This window comes from Lytechinus variegatus, chromosome 8, assembly GCF_018143015.1.
Source record: "Lytechinus variegatus isolate NC3 chromosome 8, Lvar_3.0, whole genome shotgun sequence".
NCBI classification, from domain to species: Eukaryota; Metazoa; Echinodermata; class Echinoidea; order Temnopleuroida; family Toxopneustidae; genus Lytechinus; species Lytechinus variegatus.
The window spans coordinates 33,931,979-33,956,651 of record NC_054747.1 but is presented as its reverse complement, the minus strand read 5'-3'; the positions used below and the strand labels follow the sequence as shown (position 1 = coordinate 33,956,651).

Here is a 24,673-nt window from a genome sequence, read left to right as displayed (position 1 = left end):
GCAGTAAAGTTGGCAAAAATCACCTCTGAATTACCACAGACTGCAAGATGACAGGCATAGATATAGCAACGAAATAGCAATATGTTCTTGATAAAATCCAGTACAGTAGTCCAGTTGGATATAGACAACTAGCGCCAATGAAATTATGAAATAAATCATGAAATTTCCCTAGATTCGACTCGAAGCTTGCTCTCTGAATGGGCCACTTTGCAGCTCTATATTTTTAAAAGGTTGCGCTCTATGAAATATAGTCCTGTCTTCAGTTGAAATCTTAGGCAAATTTCTCCATCACATCATTTTATTCTCCTGAATAAGAATTTTGTATTGATGAAAGAGTTCACTGTCATTTGTTTATCAACAATTTCTCAAAATAAAAAGTTATTTACCACTTCTAACTTTAAAGATTTTCATCCGCGAGTTATGCGGTCACGAACATGGCTGGCTTGTGTATACATTGCATTACACACGCACAAGTGCGATGCTTGCAAGGCTAAATACTTCCTGGATTTTTTTGTCAGCATTTTGGTTTTCTAAGAAACTGGTGACCTTGGCGAATTTTGAAGAAATTAACAGTTTATGAAATACAGCTTATTTCAATGATGCATGAATGATGTCTTGTTAACAATATGACAATACTATTGTACCTTTCTTCTTTTTTATCAGATTAGATTCTTCCTTTATTTCTTGTAATCCAGTCACAAACCAAAACCCAAGAAGAGAAGCAATCTTATCGGAAAGAGTAAAATAAGTGGAACAATTTAAAAAAAGTTTCATCAAAATCGGTTATGAAATAAGCAAGTTATGGACGATTAAAAAGTCTTGTTTTACTTACTATGTGGATCCTCAAATTGGCAAACGTGCTTCAAAATGGCTGATTTTGTGGACAACTCTCCATTTGTTTTGTACACATATTTTCAGATTTTCCCCTTTATTTTACATATTTCACATTATCTCCTCCTGATCTTGACATATATGGTGTGGATTATATTTTCCCATGACATATGTTGTGCTCAGAAGGAGGCAAGATGCAATTTGAAAGATAATGAGGAAAATCTGAAAATTTGTGTACAAAACTTTGATCGATGAACAGGCTTCGTCCTACAACATCGTTGGAGTAAACTAAACTAAACTAAAACAAATGGAGAGTTGTCCACAAAATCAGCCATTTTGAAGCACGTTTGCCAATTTCAGGATGCCCATAGAAAGTACAACAAGAGTTTTCAATTTTGATGAAACTTCTTTTAAATTGTTCCGCTCCTTTTACTCTTTCCAATAAGATTACTTTTCTTCTTGGGTTTTGGTTTCCTTTAAACACCTTTAGAGGAATCCTACCAAGTACATGTACCAAGCATCGAACTTGTTTTGTTTGTTATAGTTGTAGGCTTATTTTATTTTTTTTGGAGGGGAAAGGGTACAAAGATTTACTGTGGAGTGCTGTAGTAATATTTGACAGGGGTGAGATACAATCGGAGTGAAGAAGGACCAGAGAAATTAAGAGTGGGATGAGTTTTAACCAAACAACATTCATAATGCATCAGACATAGTGCATTTGAGATCCACATTTTCTCTCTCTGACTTTTATTTTTTAAAGGAGTTATTAAATTTTACACGTGGTTAATAGTAAAGTCAGTGGCGTAATGAGCCAAAAAGTTTGAGGGGGCTCGATATGGCGTATCGTGTAAAATTAATGAGAAGTTGCGAGCATTTCATTACAAAAATCCAAATTTGTGATAGATTTTGACATGATATTCAGAAAATATACATATCACCATTATCCCTTTTCTTTCTTTTTCTCTTTATTAATTTTTTTTATTAAAAAAATGTGAAAAGCCCCATGCCCCCCCCCCGTACACCCATGAGTAAAATCAAAGAGGTATCATGAAACCCCCCCCCCAAAAAAAAAGGGGGGATGCTATAGATGACCAAGACAAAGAGAAGGACATTTTATATATGTCCAAAATATTTCTCTAGGCGCCAAGTTTGGCCTCCATACTTTTGGTTCATTACACCATGATACTCCATTAAAGGGGAAGTTCACCCTGACAAAAAGTTTATTGTAAAAATAGCAGAAAAATAATAAAAAATATTGCCGAAGGTTTGAGAAAAATTCATCAAATAATTAAAAAGTTATTAGAATTTAAATTATTTGACTTGTGTCGTCATATGCGAGCAGCATTCCTACATAGCGAATGGTAAAAAATCAATGAAATGTCATTTTCTCAGAAAATTGAAAATGGTTTTCACTGTACCTTTTGTATATTTCACACCCGATCATGATTAAGTCATCAGGAACCATGCAAAATTTGAAATTAATGCATTTTATATTACATAACACCGTATGGGACAGCTGCTCGTTTATGACGTCACAAATCCAAAACTTTGAACTCTAATAACTTTCTTACTCTTTAACGGATTTTCTTCAAACCTTCACTAATATTTTTACTATTTTTCTGCTATTTTTACAACAAAGTTGGCTTCAGGGTGAACTTCCCCTTTAACGCATAAATACCTCCGGAATACATCTTGAAACAAATGGACCAATGCCTAACTTTTTTTATCATAAAACTATTGAACCTCAATCTATTTTAACCTACTCCTCATTTCATAACTGAGAAAATCAATTAAATAAAAAAACACCGAGGAAAATGTTGATTATTTTCATCGATAGAAAAAAATAAAATAAGCATAAACGTTGAAAATTTCACCAAAATCGGATATAAAATGAGAACGTTATGACATTTTGATCTTTCGCTAATTTTCACAAAACAGTTATCATGCACGGTTACACTTCGTAATTCCGAAGCTTCGTAATTCCGAAGGTTCTTTATTCCGAAGGTTCGTAATTCCGAAACACGTAAATTGCCTATACCTCGATGTTCGTTAATCCGAAAACGAAAAAGGGTTCGTTAATCCGAACATTTGTGGCGTTATTCCGACGGTTCGTTATTCCGAAGGTTCGATAATCCGAAAACGAAATAAGGTTCGTTTTTCCGAAGGTTCGATAATCCGAAAACGAAATAAGGTTCGTTTTTCCGAAGGTTCGTTAATCCGAAAAAGAAATAAGGTTCGTTAATCCGAAAACGAAATAAGGTTCGTTAATCCGAAAACAAAATAAGGTTCGTTAATCCGAAAAATGAAAACCGGGAAAGCAGAGGCAGAGGCAAGGGGGGGGGGTGGACACTTGCCGTTTAATTGTTATGAGGATGGGAAGGCAAGGGCGGCCAAACGAATTTTCGTTTGGGGGGTAAAGCCAAAAAATGAAACTCATACGTCAAAATGGGCACTTTGGTGATATTTTCACCTTTAGATTATCAAAAAAAAACTTTTTTGAAATGACTTCTTATTATGGAAAAATGTATATTTAGCCTTTATTTTTCGGGAGAGAGTATAATGAGCGAGCGGCTTGGTAAAAAAAATCAAATGTGAAGTTGTAAAACTCGTTTTGGGGGTCAATTATTCTTTAAATGGCATTATTGCGAGGTGTTGCGAGCGTGAATCACAAGCTAAAACTTAAGGGTATTTCAATAAAAATGGAAATAAGTTTTTAAAAATCCGAGCAGATTTCTGCTGTCACTAAAAATATGTACATCTAACTAAAGAATTAACACGAGCGCAATACGCGAGCTTAAACATACTGACCAGAAAAGGAATCTTAAAGAAAGAATTTAGTGACCTCTTTAGGATACATATTTCACCAATCGAATAACTGAGAGTGCGAAGCGCAAGCTGAAAATTTGCAATATTCCAGCCTGAAAACTTTACTTTAAAAAGAGTATTTTATTTCGAAAACATGAAAAACAGCAAATTTATTTTTGAAAAAGGATCTTTCCCATTTTTGGAAAAATATGCATTTCCCTGCTTTTTATTTCATTTTTGGGGTGCAAGTGCCCCCTGCCTCCCTCCCGGCGGATCCAACTTTTTTCAAATGAGGGGGGGGGGGCAATTTTTTTTTCGGCCATATTTTCCTCGATCGGCAGCTTAAAGTTGATTTTTGTTTGTTTTTTGAAAGGGTAGTCCTAACAGTCAATAATTAGCTTTATACTTATAAAATAAAGTAAATATGTAATAACATGATAAACCCTTTTTGAATAATGCGAGCGCGAGCTATATTTTTTTTTAATATGATGGGCAATATGTTTGTGATCTTCAAAACGAGATGCCTATTTAGTTAGATAATAACTGCGAGCAAGAAGCGCGAACAGAAATTTTAAATATAAGCTCTGACCTGATCTAAAGGGGACATTTTAAGAACTTTTTGCAGTTAGCCATGAAGACGATGCGTGTTTCAACCAGTGGCGGCGGAACGTATTTTCCTTTTTGGGGGGAGCCAAAAAAGGGGCCAATAGGGGCATTTTGGTGCAAACGGATATTTTCGCCATAAGATTATCATCTGTGTAAAGAGGTTGTGTGTTTTGTAGTAATTAAGTTGAGCAAAAAAATTAAGTGATCTCTGATTGGTAAGTTATATATTACGTTTCATTTCTGCGAGCGTAGCGAGCAAGCGGTTTTTGGGAAAATGTAAAATTCGCCTATTTGGTCAATTACTGTTAAAAGGGCATCCTTGTGAGATGTTGCCAGCGAATCACGTGCTCAAACTTTTGGAAATTTCATGTAGGCCTAAAATGATAAAAAATATATTATTTACCCAGGGAAGCCACTTCAGTTCTGAAAACTGTTCTCCCAGCTATTATTATTATTATCCGTGTTTGTTACCAAAATGAATAATTTTCATTTTCGGAAATACGAACCTTATTCAATTTTCGGATTAACGAACCTTATTTCGTTTTCGGATTAACGAACCTTCGGAATTACGAACCTTATTTCGTTTTCGGATTGACGAACCTTCGGAATTACGAACCTTATTTCGTTTTCGGATTGACGAACCTTCGGAATTACGAACCTTCGGAAATACGAACCTTCGGAAATACGAACCTTCGGAATAACCGAACCTTCGGAATTACGAAGCTTCGGAATTACGAATGTATGCGAGCGATCATGGTTAACTCAGTGACATACAAATGAAAGAGTCGAATGTGTCCATCACTCACATTTTTTCTTTTTAATTATACAATATTTCAATTTTTACCGATTTGACATTAATGACCAACTTTACTGAACCATCAAATGTAATGACAATGGTATTACCACAAGTCCAGGGCGCGGGAAAAAAAATTTCCACAGGAAAATAAGGAGAAAATTAGAATATTTCATATTTCTTACAATAAAATACAAGATTTAGAGAAATATTGAGTGGGTGGCGTCATCAGTCCCCTCATTTACATACCAACCAGGATGTGCATTGAACTCTTTTTTTTTTAATTAAGCAAAATTTAAAAATGAATAATTTACTCATTTTACATTCGAATTTGATGAGATTGTCAGCTGATGTAGTTTTCTCTATTTCTTCAAATCAACCTCTGTTGGGGTGAAAAATTTTCTTTCTTTTTAATGGCGCCCTGACAAGCTTGTGTAGCTGCATGCTCTCATGTTTCTCTGCAAAATGGTCAATGTAAAATAGTGATCTGCTTTGTTAATCAAAGTATCATTACTATCAGGGGCGGATCCAGGATTTTAAGAAGGGGGGCACATTTTCCCGATGAAAAGCAAAAAAATAAAAAATAAAGAAAGGTGTTTACCTGAAATTGACGGTAATTTCGTCAGCTGAAAAATTGACAAGCCACAAAAAAGGGCCTCACTTTCAAAGGGGGGGGGGCATACTTACGTAAATACGATATATTTACATTACAAATTTTTATTATGGCTCTCTCAAAAGGGGACACGGGCCGGCTGTGCCCCCTGGACCCGCCACTGTATTCCTGGGCTATTAAAGTTTTGCCGGCAAAATGGCAAATTTAAAATGCTTTGATTAAAAAAAATCCTTTTCATCATTTATTCAAACGCCTTCATTTATATTCAAACCAGCACTCTTTGTTTTACAAGATTTGTGATTTCAGGTTTTATGGCCATGAATGCAGTTAGATTTCTTATAATAATGTTCCAGTGACCTTCAAATACATATACATAAATGATAGAAAATACAATGTATCATAACGATATGATGCTATACACAAACAAAATAATTCAATAGCTTTCTATAATAGCTTTTACATAAATATAATCCGCCTTGTATGTTTGGATTATTTCCTTCATTTATACAGAGCACTGGCAGAGCCAGGGGGCACAGCCGGCCCGTGCCCCCCCCCCCTTGAGAGGCACAATTACAATTTGTAATATAAAAATTCCGTTAAAACAGAAATGTCCCCCCCCCCTCTTTTTTTTGGGCTTGTCAATTTTTTCGTGGACTAAATACCGTTAATTTGGGGTTATTTTTTATTTTTTTTATTATTATTATTTCTTTTGCTTGTCAAAATTTTCTTCGGAAAAATGTGCCCCCCCCTTTCCAAAAATCCTGGGTCCGCCCCTGATATATAGAGTATGGTAATTTCTTCATATTTGTTCAGTTTGTTGCTGCTTCTTTTAAAAGAAAGGAATCGGTATGCCTGTGATACCAAGTTTGACACACTATTTCTTTACATTTTAATTGAAATGTATTACTTGAATTTTATGCTGATTAAAATTAAGCGCATTATTGTCCCGAAAAGGGATGAATAATATAACGACAGTCATGTTTGTCGGAATAAGTGAAGAGGTTACGTATCTCACAAATCAAAATGCGAGCGCGAAGTGCGGGCTGAAATTATTTTAATCTTCAGGTAAGGAAAAGGGACATTTTAATCACTTTTAGTAATAATGAAAATGATGTGAATATATCTTTAAACAAAACAATGAAAGCTACAAGCATTGGCGGCGGAAGCCAAAAATTTTAGGAGGGGACAAACAAAAAAATTTTGACAAGCAAAAAAAAAAAAAAAAAAAAAGGTTTTCAACCCAAACAATTTTAGGGGGGACGTAGGAAAATAAATTGACAAGCAAAAAAAAAAAAAAAAAAAAAAAAAAAAAGGTCATCAACAACAAATTTAGGGGGGGATCGTCCCCCCTCCTCAAATTTAGGGGGGGACACGTCCCCCCTGTCCCCCCCGCTTCCGCCGCCTATGGCTACAAGCACGAGCGGAAATAGTTTTTTGTGTATAGGATATATATAATGGGAGTCAACAGGTCTTCGTGGTTGGGGAGGGTTGACTGACACAAATATTGTTCTCTTTGTGGGTTTTTTTTTCTTCTTCTTTAGTTTAAGGGAAGGGAGTGAGTAGCTTTACGAGTCTAAAGGGGCCAGTTATGGCGTAAATGACAAAATTTATTTTTTTAAATACAAAATTTTCTTATAGGTTTTGAAATGATAAGCCCTTTGATATTCCTTTCTTTCTTTGTCATTCTTTCTTTGGCCCCAAGCCTCTCGTCTACAGGCAAGTTGCCAGGGGGGGGGGGGGGCATAGTCCTTAAGACCGAATCAAGTACTAGCTTTATACAAGATAAGGTATAGGTCTACTTTGTAAGGACGAAATAAATAACACGAGCGCGAAGCGCAAGCTATAATATTTTGAAAAAAATACCTAAAAATTTGATATTTTGTAGACTCTTATCGGTTTTTATGGTTATTTTTTTAATTTTTAACATTCTTTCGAATTTAATTTCTCAACTTTTGTATGTCTCCCACTTGTTTTACATCATGCACCTGAATTAATAAAGAAATTAACTAACTAAAATTAAGTGATAGTCAATACAGGGTGGAAAAAATAAACGGGGCACACCCAAAACATGCGCTTAGTTGCGGAGAGGGGTAAATTTCAAAACGATAATATCTTGTATAAAAGTTAACAAATGAACATGTTGTTTTGTTTTATCCGGGGTGTTGTTCTTTTCCATCCATCTGTTTGTAACAATTTCATAGTATCCGAAAAAAAGCATGCGGAAATACCATATCCATCACTGCCCATCATGATAATCATTATGATTAATACTGATATTATAGTACCAATTATATTATTAATATTATTATCATTATTATGATTTCTATTATTAATATTATAATGGGGGATGATAAGACAGGTCATTCCCCACGTGAAATCCCCCCTTCCCGGATTGACCACCATGGATGTATCTTATCAAACCGGTAATGCAAGCGCGAAAAGCGATTTTTTTTTCATTCCAATTCTCCCCCTCTTATATCATTCCATGCTCTTCGATCTTTGATATTTCTTCCTGTAAACTCTTTCAAATAATAATATTGATCCTTGCCTGATTTTGATGAAAATTTCAGGGTATTTGTCAAATTTTACTTCATCTGTTTAAATCATAACATTTTCAGCCGTGAGTACCCTTCTACGGTTAACTTGAAGGAAATGTAACCTCTCTGGGCAGAAATTCCTAATGGTAGGTTATAACAACTATAAACCTTTCTTGAAATGGGACAGAGTGAAAATTTAAGGTAACTCGTTATCACAAGATCGGGGGTAAAATGGGACAAGCGAATAAGCAAGCAAGCCAAAAAATATTTTAAAGATCTCAACTCCAAATCGGTCTACATATTTTTTTCCTCCTGGGACATCTTGAAAAGAAAAAACAAAAGGAGAGGAGGTATTGATGTATGTTAATAATCTATTTGAACGAAGTAAAATGATACAAATCATGCATCCCATCTTATATTTTAATGAGTCAAACTAGCAAATTTATTCCAAGTGAGAATGATAAAATTTTGAATTTATTATTGGTATCCATGGGCGCTGAATGAAGGATGCAAAAAAAAAACCCAAAACCCTCTTTAAAAAGTAAAGCAAAACAACAAATAGGCGCCAACAAAACAAAAGAAAAAACACCACTAGATGGCGCTCGAACACTAATGCTCATCTTTTGATCTTCGCAACTCAATGATACCCTGAACTGAATTATCAACAATTCGCAATATAATCATTTATAATCAACATATTCATATTTTTCTATTCCTCCATCCCCTTTTCAGCTGAGATTTTCTTTTCCTTTTGTTCAGGAATTTGTTTTCATTATGTAGTTCTTCCGAATCCCATGGACATCTCCCATCCATTTGAAGAAGGAGAAGAAGAAGAAGAAGAAGAAGAAGAAGAAGAAGGAGAAGAAGAAGAAGAAGGAGGAGGAGAAGAAGAAGAAGAAATTGAGATAAAACTAAATCATAAATTAACATTATTGGCGAGAAAATCGTGACTGGTTTACTTATCCATTTGACGTGTAATGTTTTCGTGGTTTTTCCCTTTTATCAATGTACTGTTATATAAAATGCGATTTACTTATTTTCCTCAGAAAATGCCCACCTCCTGAAACAATAAAAAAAATGAATACATTTTCTTTAAAAAAAATAACAAAGGAAATTTTAGTAATTTTGTGCAAGGGTAAATATCCTCTCTTCCCTTCAGTACAATGACATTAGGCGAGCATGCGACCAATTTGAAACCCCCATATCGGAGTAAAAGATTTTTTGATAGAAACAAGATGTTCGTCAGATATTGCCGAATGAAAAAAGACAATTAATGCATGAACTTATTTAAACGATAAATAACTATACCTGGCTGGCTGTAGCCTACTTTTAACTTCTCGATCCCACTCCATTTTCCCCCCATGTTACGATAAACCAATCCGCTTAGAGATCATTTTTAATTCCATTCAGGTTTTTACTTTTTTACTTCTTTGCTAAAATTATGTTCAGAATTCAGCGAGGGAAACCAAGGAATTGAATTTCTGGATTTTTTTTTTCTCAGCTGAGGAGACTGAACATGCATGCAAGGGCCGTGAAAGAAACGAATTTTTAAGTTAGATGGGGGGAGGCTAAGTATCTTGGTAGTAGCCCACGTTTTGTGCATTGTCACTGAAAGCAAAATGTGTGTGGGGAGGGGGCAGCTCCTGTGTATTAAGCATGTAATAGATGGAGCATTTTATTTTATAATATTCACCTATGTAGAGAGCGTATTGTTGTTTCGGGCTACTCGGTCACTTTTTCCATTAAGATTTGTCTTATCTCCAACACCAACAATCTTCTGCTTGAAAAAGATTAGAAAACATAGTTTTAGGACCTTTGAAAAATCCCAAAAATGGCATTCAACTTCAAATTGATATCTGCATTGAAGGGAACAACAATGATCGAAATTCAAAGGAAGAATTTTGTCAGCTCTGTGGCTGCTTTGAATCGCAGGAGAGTCGTCGTTACTGGCGTTGGTAAGATACACTGTCCCACCTGCTGTAATTTATGTCATGTTAGTCAGTGGAGCTTCAGTCTGAGGTTCAAACTCAAATCACGTTTCCTAGCGTTGTTTCTTGCGGTTCTCATAATTTTACCAAAAGAAAAGATAACATGAATATGCAATGCCGCGATGGGATGAGGGGGAAAATTCTGATAGTTTTGTGATTTCTTTTTGTTTGTGTGTGTTTGAGATTAAAATTAGAAAAGTTTTAACAAAAATATGTTAATAATAATAAATATTTCTTAACCAAAATTTAGGAATATTAGTTTTCTATTTTCCGCCAAGTTAATTCCTTTTGAGCTAATGTAAAAAATCATTAGTGACCTAAACTGAAGACTATTTCTGAAATTGGATGTCAAAATTCTGTACCAAAATCATAACCTTGTTCATTGAATAAGTGAATAGATCTATTGCCAATAGTATACTATTGGAGTATTTACCCTAATTAGATTTGGAGATTTAAAAAAAAAATGCATATGGGAAAGAGCTTCAAATATCGACTATACGTCTAGGCTCAAAATTATTGTGTTGGGTCTAGACCTACAACAAATTCTAAAAATGGCACTGAATAAAGACATGCTTTACTTTTTCCATGTTGCACTTTAATATCGATAGGAAATGCAGGAATAAATACAGAATTCAAAATGAGACAAAGCGAAATGGTATCAAGAAACACTGCGAAGGTTCTTAATAAATGCAAGATAGAAATGAATATTTTGAGCATGTTTTTATTCAGCAATCAGCAACATTTCAATGTTTTAGAGAATTGGGCAAAATTATTCATAGTATTTCTTTATGTTACGGTACAACTTTTCTTTATGACTTATGTTACACAGAGCATGTCAATGTGCCCTGTTTGATAAAAAACAACTCTCAAATTTTCAATTAAACCTAATTGTAAGTCTGTGGCGAATCATGTACAAACTCTCCCAATCGATTTTAAATATTAATCATATCCCTTTATGTTAACCCACCCCCAGGCTCTAACATAAAAAATGCAATCAATTTTTTAATTAAATGGGAATGAAACCTTTGGAACAAATAGGTTTGTGTAGAAACAGAAAAATCAAAGAATAAGAATAAAGAAAGTTTGAGAAAAATCGGACAAATAATGAGAAAGTTATGAGCACTTGAATATTGCAATCACTAATGCTATGGAGATCCTCCCATTGGCAATGTGACAAGGATGTGTGATGTCACTGATGAACAACTTTCCCTTTGGTGGACTATGAAATACCCTCAAAATGTCTCTTTTTGCTTTTTCTTATGATGATACAAACTCTTTATCCATGATGTATTCTTAAAAAATATGTATTACATGCCCTCATGTAGAAAGAACACATGATCTATGGATAGATGTGATAAAAGAGGCAATTCAAGTGAAATATATACTAAAGTAATGGGGAGAGTTGTTCACAAGCGACATCACACATCTTTGTCGCATTGCCAATTTGCTATCTCCATAGCATTAGTGATCGCAATATTCAAATGCTCATAACTTTCTCATTATTTGTCCGATTTTTCTCAAACTTTTGTTGATCTGTTTCTTTGATTTTTCTGTTTTCACACAAGCTATCTTGTTCCAATGGTTTCATTCTCCTTTAAAGGTAACTGTAAGTCTGTGGTCAGTCATGTACAAAATTTCCCAATCAATCATAAATATTAATTTATCTCTTCTTGTGGAACTCTCAGGTGTGGTGTGCCCCCTAGGTGTTGGTATTGATGTGGTGTGGCCGAGGATTCTTAGAGGCGAGAGTGGAATCACGAAGATCACAGGGGATCAGTTCAAAGGCATCCCTTGCCAAGTTGGTAAGTTACCCAAGTGTTTTCAATCGAGGCCCTGTAACATATAACGTATTGATTGGTCTTACTGGTTATTTCTATGATTGATTCATTTGATTATTGTGAATGATCAATAACAAAAATTTGCCATGTGATTAATTGCTAAGCTTTATGTAACGGGACCCAGAATTCAGAAATAAAGTGTTTTGCAGGTACCACAATGAAAAAAATAGCCTCGAGTATAGACATGCTGAGGATTTTTTTCTTACTTGCACTCTGTATAGCAACATACAATCATTAAAAGATGGTAAAATCATAGAAGGATTAATACTATAGAAGGGAATGGGCATTTCACTTTGATTTTACAAAGACATGATTAATCAGGGAAGGGGGGGGGGGATATGTCCTTTGATGTCATGATGTCAAATGTCATCGTTTCCATGGGTAACTTCAAACACTAACAGCTTTGGAAATGTTGAAACCTTTATCCTGCAGCGTGACTTCTAATGTCACTTTTAACCAATACGTAAAGTTAGGTTGTGTTCAAATTTCTATTGGCCAACCGTGGAATGATGGGGATTTACTTTAGAAATTGAATAACAATAATTAAGTAAGCAATCCGTGTGATAAAACGCATAGAATTAAATAGCTATTGTGAATAACACCATAGGCTTAATTTATGTGTTAATATGACATCTCTAGAGATGACAGAAGCAATCTAGCTTGGTGGTGGTAGTTGGCCATAGCAGGGAAAAGGTTAATAGTTGACTAAACGGTTTTTCTTTTATTATAGCTGGTTTTGTTCCAAAAGGCACTGGGGAAGGTGAATTTGATGCACTCCGATATGTTTCATCATCAGTGAGTATGCCGTATTCCAATCCCTGTAAAGACATATTAATTCAAGACAGCATGACTTTATATTGTTATTTGCCTTGTTAAATAATCACTAAAATCTTCAAATTGGGAACTTGATGAAATGTCATATTCAGTTTCTTCATTTAATTATGACCTGGCACTTTGTGCCCCATGTCGTCTTCTCACATGTTTTTCAATTCAATTCATTTACTAAAATACCTCTCTTATTATTAATCTGTGTTATTTATTTTTCATATGTACATGTTTGTAGTTATACATCTCCATGGCTATGTCAACTTCTAATGGAGTCGCCTTAATAAGAGGAAAAAAATGAGTAAATGCATAAATGAAAAAACAACAAAATGAATGCTTAATATTCTGTGGTACATATTAGTTTATCTATTTCTATTTTTGAAGGACCTTCGTAGCATGAGCCAGGCAACCATCTTTTCTCTTGCTGCTGCACAGGAAGCCCTTGCACAAGCAGGCTGGAAACCGGAGAGTGACGAAGAGAGGAACAAAACGGTATTATATTTTTCTGTCTTGTTGTGAATTAATTTCCTAACAAAACAAATATGGAACACTTTGACCTCAATCATAAGAACTATGACTACCATGCTCTGTTTGATGTTTGACATTAATATTACTTTGGTCGCTGTTTCCATTTTGCATCCATCTATAATTACAACTGCCGTCAAGAGCAAAACTGTATTGACATAAAAAAAAACAATCATGCTGTCTACATTATTGTATTCATTATACTGGTAATTACTATGTGGTTTTTTTTTCAGGTCTGCGGTGTAATAAAGGAGAATTCAAATTAGAATGACTATAATGCAATTTTGATGGCATTAAACAGCATATGGCAATTGCATATAATTAAAAGAAAACTTACCATTTACATTTGACAATGCAAAATGAATGAATGGTGTTGAATTTTTACCTGATTGCTAAGAAAGCATGAATGCTTGTAAGCAAGCTACCGGAGGACCGATGTCTTAAGGTCCTCTCCGAGGGACCTGGTAATGAGGATGAATGCCTTTTCAAAGGGTAGGAGCTCACCAAGTGGGAATCAAACCTGGGTTACCGGAATCCCAAACCTCCGCTGTACCGACTGAGCTATCGCTATTAACAGGAAAATAACGCTCAAAGAAATATGCTATTATGAATGCTTTTGAAAATAGTGACAAAATAAGGAATTTGCAGATTAATTGTTTACAGATTTTCTTTGTATTATGTGTCAGATAGGGTGTGGCCATTGGGATGGGCATGGCAGATTTACAAGAGATTGTGGATACTGGTCAGACTCTAAAAGATAAGGTTTGTTAAAATTAATGGAATAGAGCTATGATGATGATGATGGCAATGATAATAATTATGATGGTAATTGATGATGATGATGATGATACTGAGGTTGATGATTAATTTATTATAATGGTGATAATGATGATGATCATGGAAGATGGTGGAGGTGATGATGATGGTGATGATGATGAGGATGATGATTGTATGTCTATGTATTGTATTTATGTCTATAGGCGTATCCACCACAAGTCTTTGCTTTTAGGGTATACACCTTCTTTAAACCTAACATGTACACGAATTTATGTTTACAAAAAATGTAGAAATTTGTGAAATGGGTCACGGTCTGCCACTGATGATAATTATAATGATGATGGTGATGATAAAAGATTATGACTGTGGTAGTGATGATAATGTTGTTTTGATAACAATGATGGTAATAGTGACGATGATGATTATCATAGAAAATTGTGATTGTGATGATGATAATTATGGGCACATTTATTTGTACACATAGTGTAGCATATGAAATAAATTCATATTTATGTGTATTACAAAATGTACAATATTTGATGTTCCAAATGTCTCAAGTTATAAATTAAGTCATCAATGACCCATCATTTGTGACCAATCTTAAACAGAATCAATTAAATTAAGAACAGCTTAAGATGCTCTAAATATTTCTGATGAAAATATTGTTTTAGGGTATCAGTAACTCAGTTTTCTCTCATTTTAACCTTCTCAGGGTTACAAGAAGATTAGTCCATATTTTGTTCCAAAGATTCTTCCAAATCTTGCCGCTGGTCACATCAGCATTAAACACAAACTGAGAGTAAGTTATTTTTATTAATCATAATTTGCAAGTTTAAAGCATTTTTAAAAAAATTGGATATTGCTCAAAGTTATTGTGAAGGCTGTGTGTAATTTCCCTGAGAACCGGTGTTTGCTTGAAAAGCAATGGAATCGTCAAAATGCAAATATACTCATTTTTCTGAAGGTCATTTGCACCGCTCATAGATCTAGAGAAGCATATATGGGACAAATCTCGGGTTGTCTACCTTAACAGTTTCTGCTGTATTCAGTTCCTTCTCTGTTGATGTATTGTAACTGCTATTTATATGTCTGTAGGTCAATTTGAATTATATTACATTGATATTTGTTTTTATGAAATTTGTGGAAATAAATTTGGATTCAATTTGAATTAAATTGAAAAATCAAACCATTTCAGTTTTTGTCTCACCTGCATAGCAGAGTGAGACTATAGGAGCCGCTTTTCCGACGGCGGCGGCGGCGGCGCCAACATCAAATCTTAACCTAAGGTTAAGTTTTTGATATGACATCATAACTTAGAAAGTATATGGACCTAGTTCATGAAACGTGGCCATAAGGTTAATCAAGTATTACTGAACATCCTATTAGAGTTTCATGTCACATGACCAAGGTCAAAGGTCATTTAGGGTCAATGAACTTAGACCATGTTGGAGGAATCAACATCGAAATCTTAACCTGAGGTTAAGTTTTTGAAATGTCATCATAACTTAGAAAATATATGGACCTAGTTCATGAAACTTAGACATAAGGTTAATCAATTATCACTGAACATCCTGCATGAGTTTTATGTCACATGACCAAGGTCAAAGGTCATTTAGGGTCAATGAACTTTGGCCGAATTGGGGGTATCTGTTGAATTCCCATCATAACTTTGAAAGTTTATGGATCTGATTCATGAAACTTGAACATAATATTAATCAAGCATCACTGAACATTTTGTGCAAGTTTCAGATCTCATGATGAAGATCAAAGGTCATTTAGGGTCAATGAACTTTGGCCGAATTGGGGATATCTGTTGAATTACCATCATAACTTTGAAAGTTTATTGGTCTAGTTAGTTAAACTTGGACATTAGAGTAATCAAGTATCACTGAACTTCCTGTGCGAGTTAGAGTAGTTTTCAAAGTCAGCACTGCTGCTATTTTGAATCGCTTGATGCAGGTGAGACGGCCAGATGCATTCCACTTGTTATTTGTAATATTTCAGTTGTCACTTGGCACAAATTCTGTGCTCACCTTTCTAATTTTTCAGAAATTACATAGTTTCTACCAGAGTCACTTGGCACATAATTTTCCTTTCATATAAACAGTTTGGTGGTTATATTGTTGGTTTTTGGTAACCTTTTCAAAGATTTTGCAACAAGTGAAATTTATGTTTAAAGGTAAATGCTAGTTTTGGTAACGATATCAAAATGAGTTCGTACAGAATCCAATGAAATGACCACCAAAGTGTCTGTTTGTATAAATAAAGAATATGTGCCAAAGGATTCTGGAAGATATTGTGTAATTGCTGAGAAATGAGCAAATAAGCACAGGATTTGGGTCAAGCGTCGGGCACAACATTCAAAGCAATAATAATACACTGTCCCACGTGCGCTTATCTGTGTTGGTGATCTTCAGTGTGAATATTTTTCAGCGTAGATTTCAAGATTTCACAAAGTTCAGTTAAGGTGACTGTACCAGATCTAGATCCTGGATGATATACTGACAATTAAGCCTTGTTTTACAGACTTTCTCATGAAGTCAGTGTTTACTGCAACTTCTGGCATTTCTCTTTAAGTGTATTCTTGATGAAATCTCTTCCAGGGACCAAACCACTGTGTATCTACGGCCTGTACTACAGGGGTTCACGCACTGGGGGATGCATCAAGGTTTATTCGTTATGGAGATGCCGACGTCATGGTGGCCGGTGCAACGGAGGCGTGTATATGTCCTGTAGGATTGGCAGGTTTTGCTCGGTGAGTTCAGAATTTTTCCATTTTCTCCAGATATTGACTATTAGTGTTAGTCTTCAAATTGGCATTATTGATGTAATGGTATCTGGAGCAACAGAGTATATCCTGTAGGGTTGGTGGGTTTTATGAGGTTAGTATTTATCTTCTTGCTTCAGACATTTATGAATTCTTAATCCTCAAACTGGCAATGGTTTTTTTTCTTTTTCACCTTCCTTCAAATTTTCCTGTCAAATCAACAATTCCAAGCTTTACCGTTATGTATAATGTGACCAAAACACTGCAGGTATTAAAATTTGTAATCCTCAAGTTGGCACTGATGATGTCATGGTAGCCGGAGCAACATGGGCTTGAATATGTCCTGTAGGTTGGTTGGTTTTGCTTGGTGAGTTGTTTTTTTCTACTTGCTTCAGGTGTCAACAAGTTTTTAATCCTCATGTTGGCAGTGTTTTTGCCTTCTTCAACTTGTCTGAGGTTTGCCTGTCATATCAACAATCCCATGCTTTACCTTTACTGTGACCAGTATACTTCAGTATCTCATTATACTTGATGTAGTAATCTTCTTGGCAGCTCAAACAGGAAGCTATACTGGGATGATGAATAAAGTGAGCCACTGGAATGAGTGTCATGTAGTGCAAAAATAGTGATTGATAGACATAGCAACTTGTTTATACAGTAAAACATGCTATGCCGAGTGCAAGTAAAAACCAATTAGATATTGACTTTAAATCAGTTGGGATCCAACGGGAGGCTGCATCATTCTGATGGCAGGGACAGTAGCCTCTTTGAAACTGGACATTCCTTTGGTGTTGACAGCTGAGCTGGGTAGCTGGTTCCAGTTCCTTATCGTTCTTGGAGAGGAGAACTTGAAGGGGCCAATTATTATATTCCTTTACACTCCATGAAAGAGAATTATAATGGTTGCAATATTCTTGTTTCATTGACATTACTGTGTATGATTTTTGTCACCACTGTAGAGCGAGGGCGCTAAGCACAAAGTTCAACGATTCACCTGAGAAAGCATCGAGACCATTTGACAAGGAGAGGGATGGCTTTGTGATGTCAGAAGGGGCTGCGGTAGTGGTCCTTGAAGTGAGTATATATACATGTATGAGACTTGAACACAGCTTGCTCAACTAAGCGATAGTCTTGGTAATACTGCATTTATATAGCACTTTATCAATCTACGACTGTTCAAAGCGCTTCACAATTATTATTACCCGGTCACTGGATTCGTAGCATTTCATGCAGCTTCTTAGGCGCTTACTTGCTAAACCAACCACATTGACGGTTGTTTCCTACCGGTACCCAATTAGCACACGGGTGAGAGTGGCAATGTGTGGATTGACGCCTTGCCAAAGGGTGCTAGGCCATGGTGGGATTCGAACACACCACCCTCTGATTATAAGGCGAGAGTCAGAACCGCTACACCATGGTGCTTCCATGTAATGATGATGATAATGATGTAACAAACCTATTCTTATTATAGGCATATTAAAACTGCTCTACAGAAAGCTCTCCAATTTTATGTACAGAAAAAAATGTCTTTGAAATGATTCCACTGATGTCCAATGGTACATGGACACCATGACAATTTTAAAATTTTCTTTTGAAACTGCAATGTATGCATAGGCAATCTGAATAGCTAATTGACTTAAAAGGTAAATGTATGCATTGTTTCAAGTTTTAGTCAGTCTAATTGCATTAATTTATGTTTTAGGACCAAATGTAAATATCCCAAATGCTACATGAACACTGTGTCCACTAAACAGCATTATATACTGTTTTGTTTAATAACTTAACTGGAAAATTTATAGTCAAAATGCCCCCAAATTTCCAGTACTTTTTAATGGTCTTAATACAAATGTAAAGCCTACCAACAATAAAAGTATAGTATGATTAGTATTTAGTTATGCTGAAATGTTACAATTTGTGCCCCAACTTTATGGAAAGACCCATGTATATATGTGAGTAATTTTTCTTACCAAACTTGATAAGCATTTTTGGTCATGAGAGAAAGCTCTCAATTATTAAGTTTTGTGTAGTCCTACGTAAAAATCTGCTACGCCAAAGACTTTTTGTAGCAGTCTTTAAAAAGTGGAGCATATGCAATGTGATACCCTCTGAAGCAATGAATTCTTTAATGAAATGATATCATTTTATAGGAAATGGAGCATGCCAAGTCAAGAGGTGCTACAATTCTAGCTGAAATCCTTGGTTATGGTCTCTCAGGTAATGATTTGATTAAGAATGTAAGCAGTGATGAAAATAATGTTTCAGTGCAATGACTTGAGTCTTTTTATTAAGTAATTGATTTATCTATTAATTACTTAATTCATTCATTCATTCATTAATTCATTTATTTATTTATCAATTATTCAATTAATTTATTTTTCATTCATTAATTCATTTCTTTATTTATCAATTATTCAATTAATTTATTTTTCATTCATTCATTCATTCATTCATTCATTCATTCATTCATATATATATTTATTATTTTTTCTGGGAGGGGGGGGGGCTAGTACATAATGTATGAATATATACAATTCAAAAATTATTCAACTCCCCATGGTATAATTGCTATATACAGCAAACTAATTTCATTTTCATTCTTTTTGTTCATTACATAATGCTCCGATGATCATGACTGGTATCATTCAGATTTATTATACACGATATGTAATCCTTTCATTTGAAACACGCTTTCTTGATATTTCAGTTGATTTTGTTTAGTTTGACAGGAATTGAAAATGAAGTATTGAATCTTGTAGATAATCCCTGTACAAAGTCAATGGAGGAAATCCCTTGTTGAACTTTTTTTGTCAAATACATTACATATAAAAACTAGTAATGAGGATAAATGTCTAATGTATTTTATGTCAGCATACATAAATGTATACATTCAACAACATCTTTTTGCTCATGTAATTTCATTTATGTGATGTTTTCTTTTTATCAGGTGATGCAAGTCACATGACATCACCTAGTGAGAATGGTGTTGGTGCCGAGCTGTGCATGACAAGTGCCCTGCGTGATGCTCAGATGAGTCTGAAGGATGTTACATATATCAACGCACACGCCACATCTACACCGACAGGTCTGTTAGTCATTAGTCTTAAGTATGATATGTCTCTAGCATAGTCATCACTGCAATCATCATCTATACCATTACTTTGTTTTGTCAGTATCAGCAGCGTCCTCATAATAACCAGTGACACGGCTTTTGCTCCGGCGACAATTGCTCTGGGCTTTATTTCATCTCAGATATGGAGTTAGTGTTTCAATACGGTTTATGCTAGGTTTAGGGTTAGGATAAGGTATGTTAAATTCAAGGTTGAAGTTGGTCATTATATTGTTGTGGGGAATTTACAGTGGAGCTATTGCTGCCTGAGCAAATGTCATGTAACGTAGTTACCGCCACGCTCATCATATTTCTGCCATACCTTTGATATTGTCTTCATATCAAAGTTGCCATTCCCATTATTGTCATCCATCTTTGTCATCACTGTCAACATTATCAGTACCACCACCCTCACATTTATTATCATCATCTCCACCACCACCACCATCATCACACTAATCAACATCATCATCAATCATCATCATCATTACTATCATCACCACCACCACCATCTTCATCATCATCAACATCATCATCATTACCACCATCATCATCATCACCACCACCATCATCACCACCATCATCATCGTCATCATCATCACCAATCATCATTATCATCATCAATCATCATCATCACCATCATCATCACAATCATCATCATCACCATCATCATCACCACCACCATCATCATCATCACCACCACCACCATCATCATCACCAATCATCATCATCCTCATCATCATCAACATCAATCATCATCATCACCACCATCATCACCACCATCATCTTCACCACCATCATCATCACCACCATCATCATCACCACCATCATCATCACCATCATCATCATCACAATCATCATCATCATCATCACCACCACCTTTATAATCACCATCGTCCTCATCACCATTACCATACCTACATGTACATCCTTCAACACAAGTCATCATCCTTACCACTGCCTAAATCTCCAATGCCACACCATCATCATCATAATGATCAAGATCATCTTGACAAGAATTAAGATATACGATTAATGGTCAGTCCCTTTGCAATCGAGACCATCCTCGATCTCATCCATCTTTCATTTTCCTCTCTACACAGGAGATGCCATTGAGAACATGGCAGTAAAGAAGCTTTTTGGTTGCCATAGTGATCATCTTCCAGCGGTATCCTCCACTAAGGGAGCAACAGGTCATCTGCAAGGAGCAGCTGGAGCATTAGAAGCTGTCTTTACCATCATGGCATGTCATACGGTAAGGTCTATTATCAACATTTAATTCAAAGAAATGAAGTATCAATCGCAGTTGCAATGTTTCACCAATTATTGAATGGCTCCTTCAGGCGATTGACGGACCCATTAAAAGGAACACCCTAACTTGTAATGCCAGATAGTATGCAGATTCTGTGCTTGTTGAACCATGTTTAGCTTGCAAAAATAGGTTCATCATTCACCCAAAGATGTCAATTAGGAATCAATCAAAATGATTGAGAATCTTTGGTTTCATAGGCCTGAATTCACAAAGGTGGTTTTGAAAATCCACAGTTGAGTCTATGGTTTATGCAGATTTCCTGTATAAAGTATGCTTATTTTACCGCATATATTAAAAAATGTCCAATGCTGATGCAGGATTTTATCACAGTGTGCCAAATTGACGCCTGTTGCCGTGGTTATCCACACTATTTTATTCACGAGTCCACTGTTTTGAATAATGAGTCCACTCTTCAAACAGTGGACTCATTGATAAAAGAGCGTATCTAACCATGGTAACAGGCGACAATTTGGTGCACTGTGACAAAAGCGCACATCAGCATTGGACACGCTCTATGCACGCTAAATTAAGCATAATTTATACAGGAAATCTACATAAACCATGGATTCAACAGTGGGTTTTCAAAACCACCTTTGTGAATTCGGGCCTAGTGCTTTCCACTGACAACTTGCTTTGAGCAATCAGATCCAAGGATTTTGGCATGAAAACATTATTAAACATTACTCTGGACTGTCAATGATATCAAGAGAAAACTCTAACTCAAATGCATACTGTAAAAATAAATATATTTATTACAAAGCAGTTGCAAAATATCATAGAGAATAAATGTAAAAAGTAGAAAAGTAAACCAAGTATAAGAAAGCACATGTCACAAACACACAGGTTTGATATGAAGGAATGATGATTGAAAATATGTTTTTTTTACATAAAACCGATTGGCATGATTTGAGAAAGGCAATAATTTTTACCATTGCCCTATCCAGAAAAAATAGATGTATAAAAGAAATATTGACTGATCTTATTCAGGTAATAGTCATAGCTTATTATTCATCAATGAATATTCATCAATGAACTAGAGACTAATAACGAGTTTCCCTTGAATTTGAGTTGAAAATCAGCTCAAGGCAAAAGTTATCCTATTGCCCTCATAACCATTCAGAATTGAATTAAAGTAGTCCATCAGATTCAAATTAACAACATAACATTGCTGATTGCTATATGGGGCTGGTTTCATAAAGAGTTGCAACTTTTGTAACTTTGCCATTATGGCAACTACCAGGGTAACCTTGATTCTGATTGGCCGCTGAGCCCCGTTACCATGGTAGTTGCCATTATGGCAGTTACATCAGTTATAACTCTATGAAATGCGCCCCAAATGTATATATACGATTACGAACTTGAGGCTTGAAATAGCCATAAACTTCTACTTAATTTAAATACAACTGAATTTCATATTCTCCCATCAGGGGCGGATCCAGGATTTTTCGAAAGGGGGGCACATTTTCCCGAGGAGAAATTTGACAAGCAAAAAAAAGGGGTTTTAACCCCAAATTAGGGGGATATTATCCACGAAAAAATTGACGAGCAAGCAAAGAAAAAAAAAATTCTTCACTTTCAAAAAGGGGGGGGGGGGGCCACACTTCTGTATTAACGACATTTTTACATTACAAATTTTAGTTGTACATCTCAAAAGGGGGCACGGGGGCAGGCTGTACCCCCCTCCTGGATCCCATTCTCTAATTTCAATCCGTTTGTTCTTTCCTTTTTCTTTCCTGTATATACACGCATATATGAATAAGTCAATATTTTTTTCATTACAAAGGGGATCCACACTTTACAAGCTTTGCTTATAGTGGACCCCCTCATTTCCATTTATGCTCAATTTTATACTTTTTTTTAGAAGTAAGAATGTTCATCTGTAAAATTGTATCTGATTTATATTACTTTGCAATATGTTTTGAATGGAAATGGAATAAAGAATTGAATTATCTCTCAAGGAGCAGCTTGTCTGAATATGCATATTCATGAGAGCATTAGTATTTATTTCAGAGTGTTTTCTTTTCATTGCTCCAGGCGCAACTCCCACCTACGATCAACCTAACTTCAATGACCCCAGAGTTTGACCTCAACTATGTCCCCCTCACCTCACAACCGTGGGAAACGACAGGGGTCGGGTCAACGCGACGGGTCGCCCTGACCAACTCATTTGGGTTCGGTGGTACCAACGCCTGCCTGTGTATAGGAAGTGTATCGTGACAGGAGATATGTGATCATCCACTTCAAAACCTGAACTAATGGGGCGTAAAAGGAACTTAATGTTTGATTACAAGTCAAGGATGAGTCCAAGTAACTAGCATCATGGGATGTTGTAAGAAAGATGAGTCTCAACTGAAAACGAAACAATTTCAAATTTGAATTTAATCAATTTGAGACGTATGTTTGATTGGAATTGAATGAAACTTTTGTGCGATGCCTGTTACATGCCCAAGCAGGTTCTCTGTAAATTGGCATATTATTCATTTTGGGCTATAAATTCAAAATTTAGACAACTAGCTTTTTTTTGGAAAAACAAGTCTTTTCATATCTGGAATCTAAATAATAATATTCACATGTAGTTGAGAACCCTGGCACCAATAGGTAGATAAGCTGTAAATGGGGAAATGTGCAATGGAAAGGAAAATTTATGAGGTGCCTAGTACTAGGAGTCCACTGTGCTAGCGCCAGTTTGTGCTAATGCAAAGCAGCTGTGGAGCCTTGTGTTACCAATAAGGTGCCTAGTTGCGTGCAGTTGCTCATACTGCCTCCTAACTGGCGCGTAACAGCGACAAATCTTGAAATTGGCGTGACAAAAATTTAGTAAAAAATTGAATTTGGCGTGACAAAAATTTCAAACATCTCGTTAAATTTTTGGCGCCACCATATGCCAGTTGGGGGCAGTTCGAGCCACTGCACGTCACTAGGTACCTTATTGGTGACACTAGGCGCAAAAGCCGCTTTGCATTGGTACCAGACCACTGGACTCTTAGCGCCAAAAGCAGCTTGACTGGCCATTATCACTCGTGGATGGCCCACTGACTTGTGATGTTTGAACAACATGTCAACAAAAATACAGTTCTTTCTAGAGCCATCATAAAGTCAAGAAGAAACAACACTTAATTTTGGCAATTAACTCATAAAACAATTGCAGGATGTTAAATCATTAAAGATAAATTCCAGTTGTAACTATTTCAAAATGAGTTCGTACAGAATCCAATGAAATGACCACCAAAGTGTCTGTCTGTATAAATGAAAAATATTTGCCAAAGGATTCTGGAAGAAATTGTGTAATTGCTGAGAAATTAGCAAATAAGCATGGGAGTTTGGTCAAGCGTCGGGCCGACATTCAAAGC

At 35.7% G+C, this 24,673-nt stretch overlaps 1 protein-coding gene across 1 annotated transcript; it reads left to right on the top strand.

Annotated features, from left to right (window-relative positions):
- The first annotated feature begins 9,937 nt into the window (after nucleotides 1-9,937).
- Nucleotides 9,938-23,839, top strand: LOC121420406 (3-oxoacyl-[acyl-carrier-protein] synthase, mitochondrial-like). The gene is made up of 12 exons (XM_041615023.1): nucleotides 9,938-10,140; nucleotides 11,859-11,975; nucleotides 12,742-12,806; nucleotides 13,221-13,328; nucleotides 14,052-14,123; nucleotides 14,851-14,937; nucleotides 16,742-16,893; nucleotides 17,865-17,979; nucleotides 19,053-19,119; nucleotides 19,850-19,987; nucleotides 21,115-21,266; nucleotides 23,358-23,839. Exons 1-12 carry the CDS (start codon nucleotides 10,017-10,019, stop codon nucleotides 23,538-23,540), a joined length of 1,380 nt encoding a protein of 459 aa, XP_041470957.1. The 5' UTR covers nucleotides 9,938-10,016; the 3' UTR covers nucleotides 23,541-23,839.
- The last annotated feature ends 834 nt before the right edge of the window (nucleotides 23,840-24,673 follow it).